Here is an 8,835-nt window from a genome sequence, read left to right as displayed (position 1 = left end):
ATAGGGCTCTGGTCTAAAGTAGTGCACTACAGGCCCCATAGGGCTCTGGTCTAAAGTAGTGCACTACAGGCCCCATAGGGCTCTGGTCTAAAGTAGTGCACTACAGGCTCCATAGGGCTCTGGTCTAAAGTAGTGCACTACAGGCCCCATAGGGCTCTGGTCAAAAGTAGTGCACTACAGGCTCCATAGGGCTCTGGTCTAAAGTAGTGCACTACAGGCCCCATAGGGCTCTGGTCTAAAGTAGTGCACTACAGGCCCCATAGGGCTCTGGTCAAAAGTAGTGCACTACAGGCCCATAGGGCTCTGGTCTAAAGTAGTGCACTACAGGCCCCATAGGGCTCTGGTTAAAAGTAGTGCACTACAGGCCCCATAGGGCTCTGGACTAAAGTAGTGCACTACAGGCCCCATAGGGTTCTGGACTAAAGTAGTGCACTACAGGCCCCATAGGGCTCTGGTCAAAAGTAGTGCACTACAGGCCCCATAGGGCTCTGGTCTAAAGTAGTGCACTACAGGCCCCATAGGGCTCTGGTCTAAAGTAGTGCACTACAGGCTCCATAGGGCTCTGGTGTAAAGTAGTGCACTACAGTCCCCATAGGGCTCTGGTCTAAAGTAGTGCACTACAGGCCCCATAGGGCTCTGGTTAAAAGTAGTGCACTACAGGCCCCATAGGGCTCTGGTCTAAAGTAGTGCACTACAGGCCCCATAGGGCTCTGGACTAAAGTAGTGCACTACAGGCCCCATAGGGCTCTGGTCAAAAGTAGTGCACTACAGGTTCCATAGGGCTCTGGTCTAAAGTAGTGCACTACAGGTTCCATAGGGCTCTGGTCTAAAGTAGTATTACTACAGGCCCCATAGGGCTCTGGTTAAAAGTAGTGCACTACAGGCTCCATAGGGCTCTGGTCTAAAGTAGTGCACTACAGGCTCCATAGGGCTCTGGTCTAAAGTAGTGCACTACAGGCCCCATAGGGCTCTGGTCAAATGTAGTGCACTACAAGCTCCATAGGGCTCTGGTCTAAAGTAGTGCACTACAGGCTCCATAGGGCTCTGGTCTAAAGTAGTGCACTACAGGCCCCATAGGGCTCTGGTCTAAAGTAGTGCACTATAAAGGGAATAGGGTGCTTTTTGGGACACAACCATTAAAAACAATAAAACAAGATATGTGTGTGCGTGTGTGCGTGTGTGCGTGTGTGTGTGTGTGTGTGTGCGTGCGTGTGTGTGTGTGTGTGTGTCCATGAAGACCGATGAACCTCTCCGACCATGAGATGACAGTGAGGCAACAGAACTGTGCAGACTTGATGATTATGTTCCGTGACCAATCCACCAATCCCATCAGAGACCAGGGAGATTGAGATCCTATTGTATAATGAACAGTAAGTTAGTAACCATGGTTAAACCCAAGTCCCCTGTCTAAAACCATCAGGCTCGATCCCACTTCTTCTGATCTTCATCACTTACAAATACACCATTCTGATGGAGTTCTGACTGAGTCCGGAGATCATTTGTTGCAGTGTGACGTTGTGGACTGCATCATCCTCTTCTGACCAATGGAAATCTTAGGAGCGAACAGGAAGTAGACTCTGGTGATATGACTTAACATTGGGAGAACCAGCATTAATCAAGGATTACAACATTCTCAGCTGTCTGTTGTTATGATGTCGGTTCTTGTACCTCACATTGACTTGATATTCAGTGTTATTCTGGCTGGTGAGATTAACCAGTCAGTGACCATGTTTTCACAGATCCATTCTCCCCCACCAGGCAGCACCAGGACATACACTATACTGTAGAACCTCCCCACTGTAGGTTCTAATCACTTATAAATATACTATTTTGATGTTCTGCGCTCTGAGATCCGCCCGGAGATCATTTGTTGCTGTGTGTGGTTGTGGACAGCATTAGGCTGACACCAGGACACTCTCCACAGCACGCTGAAAATGCTCCCAATTCCTCCAGAATAGCGCCAGCAGACACATGCCCAGGAAGGTGCCCATCACGTGGCGTCGGCTCCTCAGGAGGGGGGCGGCGAACTTGGCGGCCGTGGAGACGCACACGAGGATCACGGTGACGAGGGCGAGCATGATGTTGATGCTCTTACCCAGAAGCACCCTGGCGTCACTGGACTCGAGCTGTACAGTTTGTTGTTGCTGCTGCTGGAGCTCTAGTTTAGAGACCCGCGTCTGACACGACTCTAGAGCTTCCTATAGGTCGGAGAAAGAAGGAGGGAGGGAGGGAGAAGGGGGAGAGGGAGAGAGGTAGAAGGAAGGGGGAAGGGAGGGAGGGAGAGAGAAGGAGGGTGGGGGGCGAGGGAGGGAGAAGGAGGGTGGGGGGGAAGGGAGGGAGGGAGAGAGAAGGGGCGGGGGGGAGGGAGGGAGTGAGAGAGAAGGAGGGGGAGGGAGGGGGAGGTGGAGGGAGGGAGAGAGAAGGAGGGGGGAGGGAGGGGGAGGAAGGGAGAGAGAGAGAGAAGGGGGTGGGGGAGGGAGAGAGAAGGGGGGGTAACAATGGTCAATAAAGCCTGTCTAGCAAACATAACCTTGGGTTTAAACAGAGGAGCAATGGGATTGATTTCATATTAAAGGAGTTGAATATGTCTAGTCCTCCTTCTCCTAGAATAGATTAGTACTTTATTGTTCATCTTGGAAAGCAAATTATTTTTCTCCCAACCCTCCCAGAGACACTCATGACACATTTATCTAAGCACAGAGTGAACTGTAGTGCAGAGCCTCTCAAAATGGCCCATAACAATGGCCCATAACAATGGCCCATAACAACGACCCATAACAATGGCCCATAACAACGACCCATAACAATGGCCCATAACAATGGCCCATAATGCAGGAGCTGTTTCTGTAGTGGGAGGCAGCTTGACGTACAAGTTCACCACCAGGACAGGACGCTATCTATCGTTTATTACCAGACCTTGGTAAAGGATTGTATGTAGCTATTATCCAGGGCGAAAGTACATTTCTTCCAGCTACAGGACCTCCTAGGCGTAACATGTTGAGCGGTCTAATCATAGAATCCCTATTTGAACAACAACCAGTCATGATGTTTTTATCTGACTGTCAAACAATCACTTCAAAGGGCCCCAGTAAAGTTTGGCTGCCTGCCCACTTCCGTCCACTCTAAAATAATTCTCGCAGCCATACAGTGCACTGTGCACCCTGCATTTGATGAATGAAAAGAGATCTCCTGATTATCCATCTCCCTCTAGTAGGCCCGGTAGACTACTCTCTCCTCTCCACCTCCCCTCTCCTCCCTTTCCTCCTATAGTACCTGTATATCCCTGGCTCTCTCCTCTCCTCTCCTCTCCTCTCCTCTCCTTTCCTCCTATAGTACCTGTATATCCCTGGCTCTCTCCTCTCCTCTCCTCTCCTCTCCTCTCCTCTCCTCTCCTCTCCTCTCCTTTCCTCCTATAGTACCTGTATATCCCTGGCTCTCTCCTCTCCTCTCCTCTCCTCTCCTCTCCTCTCCTCTCCTCTCCTTTCCTCCTATAGTACCTGTATATCCCTGGCTCTCTCCTCTCCTCTCCTCTCCTCTCCTCTCCTCTCCTCTCCTCTCCTCTCCTCTCCTCTCCTCTCCTCTCCTCTCCTCTCCTCTCCTCTCCTCCTATAGTACCTGTATATCCCTGGCTCTCTTCTCTCCTCTCCTCTCCTCTCCTCTCCTCTCCTCTCCTCTCCCTCTCCTCTCCTCTCCTCTCCTCTCCTCTCCTCTCCTCCTATAGTACCTGTATATCCCTGGCTCTCTCCTCTCCTCTCCTCTCCTCTCCTCTCCTCTCCTCTCCTCTCCTCTCCTCTTCTCTCCTCTCCTCTCCTCTCCTCTCCTCTCCTCTCCTCCTATAGTACCTGTATATCCCTGGCTCTCTCGTAGGCCTGGTAGGCTACTCTCTCCTCTCCTCTCCTCTCCTCTCCTCTCCTCTCCCTCTCCTCTCCTCTCCTCTCCTCTCCTCTCCTCTCCTCTCCTCTCCTCTCCTCTCCTCTCCTCTCCTCTCCTCCTATAGTACCTGTATATCCCTGGCTCTCTCGTAGGCCTGGTATGCTACTCTCTCCTCGATGCTTGCCAGCTCCTGTTTCAGGTCGGCTGTTTCCGCCTGGTGGAGCTCTGTCAGGTCATTCAGCTGGTCCTCCAACCGCTCATACCTATCAGAAAATAGAAGAAGAATGGGTTATTCACTCATACCTAACAGGAAATACAAATGTATACACAATGGCGATTGGTCATTCACATAGCAACAAGAACTGCTGGGGACAAGCAGAACAAAACAGCCAAATAAACGTCTGTTTTCCCAGCTTGGCATATAGAGGACACCATCTGTGTACTATACAAGTACCACGCAAGGTGCTGAGCACCCCAGCCATGTTGTTCCTGCTGTTGTAGCTGATACTACTGTGTTTAAATGGAGGTTCCCAATGCTGTGTGTTCTGAACCTGTAGCTCACCTCCAGTAACATTCCTACAACATACCTACAACATCCCTACAACATTCTTATAGCATTCTTACAACATTCCTACAACATTCTTATAGCATTCTTATAGCATTCTTACAATATTCCTACAACATTCTTATAGCATTCTTACAACATTCCTACAACATTCTTATAGCATTCGTATAGCATTCTTACAACATTCCTACAACATTCTTATAGCATTCTTACAAAATTCCTACAACATTCCTACAACATTCCTAAAACATTCCTACAACATTCCTAAAACATTCCTACAACATTCCTACAACATTCTTATAGCATTCTTATAGCATTCTTACAACATTCCTACAACACTCTGTAATGGGATCCAATTGCTGCTATAGTAACCCCACCTGTATCTTTCCTCCTGTAGCGTCTGGGTGATGAAACCGTAGTCTTTCTTGAACTGGGTCCTGAGTGTCTCCATGTCCTCCTCCAGCTGCCCCTGGGTCTCCCTGATCTCCCTCACCTCCTCCATGGTCATGTCAAGCCTCCCCTGGCCGTCCCCAACCTCCAGGCTCTGTCCAGGAGTCACTGCAGCCCCCGAGCCCCCTTCTAGACCCAGGCCAACCCCATGAGCCAAGGTGTTCCCGTTGCTGTCCGCAGACAGGGACGTGCCAGAGGAACAATCGTCGTCGCTGGTGTACTTGGGGGTCGTTGTGGCGGCGGGGGTCGCGGTCTTCCCATCGCCGATGGTGGCACTGCCGCTCAGGGCCCGCCCAGTGCCTTCACAGCGGAAGGAGTTGGGCGTGTCCAGGGAGGTCTTGAGGTGGGCGATGTTGTCGGCACTGCCAAACTTGTTCCTGGAGGAGAAGATGAACTTTTAATTATCTATCGTCATAGAAACACAGAGGTCAATGTATGATGTCATGGTGATTCCATATCCACTGAGACAAGCTGTCTCTTCTGTCTGAGACCCAGAATCAATCCCAGGGGGCTTTGTTAGCTCTCACACACGCGCACACACACACACACACACACACACACACACACACACACACACACACACACACACACACACACACACACACACACACACACACACACACACACACACACACACACACACACACACACACACACACACACATGGTAGAAGCTGCACAGTATCAGTACCTAAGGAGGTTGGCAAAGTCCCGGGGCTTGCTGAAGAAGAATGGCGGTGAGAGTGAGACGCCAGGCCCTACAGTCTTGATCTTGTCCGTGGGGTGTCGGCCACTACCACTGCTCACGTTGGTGAGACTCAGCCTGTCCTTGGAGGTCTCCCTGGGACTGCTGTGGTGTTTTGAGCTGGCGTCCTTCTCACTGCTGTCCTTCATCTTCTTATGATACTGCTCCAGCTTCTTCTGCATGTTGGCGATGCTGTGTCACAACACAAGTCACAAAAGACTGTATCAAACGCACGGTTGGGTTTGGTTCAAAAGAGGTATCGAGAATCCGGGGAATGTTTTCACCGTTTACAGTGTATTGGTGTGCTTGTTTCTGAAAGACCACTGTAGGTATTCAACATGCCTCTGATATATAGTTATTTAAGCAATAAGACCCGAGGAGGTGTGGTATATGGCCAATATACCACGGCTAAGGGCTGTTCTTATGCATTACTCAACGCTGAGTGTCTGGACACAACCCTTAGCCGTAGTATATTGGTCATATATCAAAAATTCCAGAGGTGTCTTGTTGCCATTATAAACTGGTTACCAACATAATTAGGACAGTAAAAATAAATGTTTTGTCATACCCGTGGTATATGGTCTGATATACCACAGCTGTCAGCCAATCAGCATTCAGGGCTTGAACGGTCCAGTTTATAATTGGATTTAAAGTGCATTTTGTCCAAAGTCAAGAGCAGCACATTACAACATAAAAGCAAGGTTACAGAGCGGTAATATAAAACAGTACCTGTGGGCTGACTTCTGGTTCTTCTTCTCAAACACCTGCTTGATGCGTCCCACCTGCATTTTCACGTTGAAATAATTAGACTTTCAGCAATCAGACGCTACTATCCAGAGTAACTTGCTATCAGTGCTTTCATCACAGGTAGGTTTAACAAACGCTTATCGCAATCATTGCAAAATTAAACTTTCTTCAGTACTTCTTCTTCAGCCACTGTAAATTCATCAAAATCAGCGCGAGCAAGAAATTAAAAGTGTTAGTCGGAGTAAGAAAAGGTTAGGGTTATACACCTGCTGCTTGTCGGCACTGTTCACCAATTTCAGGTACTCAGCCACATTGTCGTCACGAGCCTCCTGTTCAATCTTCAACTCTTCAGTCACCTAAAATATCAGAAGGAAATGTATTATCCCCATAAGGACATTCTGCCATGGCTTTGTACATATACATTAAGAAATATCAAGATGATCAAGACAAGACAGTCAATGAAAAATAATAGTTCAGTCCCATGTGTGATTCACCGAGAACTTCCTCATTTACCCGGAGGATCTTCTGCTGCAGGCTGTTGAGTCCGGGGGGCAGGGAGCGGTAGGAGGAGTCTAAGCTGCGGTGGGAGGAGTCTAGGTAGCGTTGGGAGTCTGGGATGCCGCTCAGATCTAGATCTAGGTTGTTCTCCGAGCTGCCTCGACACATTGACTCCGGAATGTTCAGGCTGTTCCCTTCGCCACTGCTCCTTTCAGCCTGGAACACAACCACAGAACCTTCAGTCAGACAGACACAGGAAGGAACACAAGCACAGAACCTTCAGTCAGACAGACACTGGAAGGAACACAACCACAGAACCTTCAGTCAGACAGACACAGGAAGGAACACAACCACAGAACCTTCAGTCAGACAGACACTGGAAGGAACACAACCACAGAACCTTCAGTCAGACAGACACTGGAAGGAACACAACCACAGAACCTTCAGTCAGACAGACACTGGAAATGTGTCTTCCATATTTAACCCAACCCCTCTGAATCAGAGAGGTGCAGGCCTTAAATCGTCATCCACGGCGCCCGGAGAACAGTGGATTAACTGCCTTGCTCAGGGGCAGAACGACAAATGTTTACCCTGTCAGCTCGGGGATTCGATCCAGCAACCTTTCTGGCCCAACACTCTAACCGCTAGGCTACCATACTTAATAAAGGACTCATAAAGGGGTTGTAAGTAGTTTATAAACTGGTAATCATTAGTTTATATATCATTTATGAACCTGCTTAAACCTGCTTGAACTACAGTACCGAAAGTCAATCAGACACTCAGAGAAATGGATTTCAAAACCAAAAGTATATTTACTGGGAATGAGAAACTGTCTGACTCATGATACCAACTGAGCCACAGAGAGCTGTGGAGGACAGCTGGCCAACATCTAGACAATAATACAATGTCACATTCAATCCCCTGACTGAGGAGACATACTCCAAACTCCACTGGAAAGCTTCTACCCATATCTAGATGGACACAAAGACTATTCCAAATATGTGTTCCAAATACCTACTTCTCTGTGTGTGTTCTCTGTGTGTGTTCTCTGTGTGTGTGTTCTCTGTGTGTGTGTTCTCTGTGTGTGTTCTCTGTGTGTGTTCGCTCTGTGTGTGTGTTCTCTGTGTGTGTGTTCTCTGTGTGTGTGTTCTCTGTGTGTGTGTTCTCTGTGTGTGTTCTCTGTGTGTGTTCTCTGTGTGTGTTCGCTCTGTGTGTGTGTTCTCTGTGTGTGTTCTCTGTGTGTGTTCTCTGTGTGTGGTCTCTGTGTGTGTTCTCTGTGTGTGTTCTCTGTGTGTGTTCTCTGTGTGTGTTCTCTGTGTGTGTTCTCTGTGTGTGGTCTCTGTGTGTGTTCTCTGTGTGTGGTCTCTGTGTGTGTTCTCTGTGTGTGTTCTCTGTGTGTGTTCTCTGTGTGTGTTCTCTGTGAGTGTGGTCTCTGTGTGTGTTCTCTGTGTGTGTTCTCTGTGAGTGTGGTCTCTGTGTGTGTTCTCTGTGTGTGTTCTCTGTGTGTGTTCTCTGTGTGTGTGTGTGTGTGTGTGTGTTCTCTGTGTGTGTTCGCTCTGTGTGTGTGTTCTCTGTGTGTGTTCTCTGTGTGTGTTCTCTGTGTGTGTGTGTGTGTGTGTGTGTTCTCTGTGTGTGTTCGCTCTGTGTGTGTGTTCTCTGTGTGTGTTCTCTGTGTGTGTGTGTGTGTGTGTGTGTGTGTGTGTGTGTGTGTGTGTGTGTGTGTGTGTGTGTGTGTGTGTGTGTGTGTGTGTGTGTGTGTGTGTGTGTTCTCTGTGAGTGTGGTCTCTGTGTGTGTTCTCTGTGTGTGTTCTCTGTGTGTGTGTGTGTTCTCTGTGTGTGTTCTCTCTGTGTGTGTGTTCTCTGTGTATGTGTTCTCTGTGTGTGTGTGTGTGTGTGTGTGTGTGTGTGTGTGTGTGTGTGTGTGTGTGTGTGTGTGTGTGTGTGTGTGTGTGTGTGTG

At 48.7% G+C, this 8,835-nt stretch overlaps 1 protein-coding gene across 2 annotated transcripts in view; it reads right to left on the bottom strand.

The window, feature by feature from the left end:
- Window positions 1-846: 846 nt before the first annotated feature.
- LOC118382197 (transmembrane and coiled-coil domain protein 3-like) overlaps window positions 847-8,835 on the bottom strand; it is a 43,491-nt gene continuing 35,502 nt past the window's right edge. The window contains exons 2-8 of one of the 2 annotated variants that reach the window (XM_052466527.1): window positions 6,893-7,113; window positions 6,646-6,735; window positions 6,362-6,414; window positions 5,579-5,824; window positions 4,816-5,265; window positions 4,001-4,136; window positions 847-2,198 (exon numbers count right to left, since the gene is read on the bottom strand). In XM_052466527.1, the coding sequence (XP_052322487.1) occupies window positions 1,896-2,198; window positions 4,001-4,136; window positions 4,816-5,265; window positions 5,579-5,824; window positions 6,362-6,414; window positions 6,646-6,735; window positions 6,893-7,045 (1,431 nt within the window). In that variant the 5' untranslated portion in view covers window positions 7,046-7,113 and the 3' untranslated portion in view covers window positions 847-1,895. The remainder of the gene's footprint in view (window positions 2,199-4,000; window positions 4,137-4,815; window positions 5,266-5,578; window positions 5,825-6,361; window positions 6,415-6,645; window positions 6,736-6,892; window positions 7,114-8,835) is intronic. The other variant, XM_052466526.1, reaches the window with a different exon arrangement.

This window comes from Oncorhynchus keta, chromosome 17, assembly GCF_023373465.1.
Source record: "Oncorhynchus keta strain PuntledgeMale-10-30-2019 chromosome 17, Oket_V2, whole genome shotgun sequence".
NCBI classification, from domain to species: domain Eukaryota; kingdom Metazoa; phylum Chordata; class Actinopteri; order Salmoniformes; family Salmonidae; genus Oncorhynchus; species Oncorhynchus keta.
Note: the sequence above shows the minus strand (reverse complement) of the source record. Positions and strands in the feature narration are given on the sequence as shown.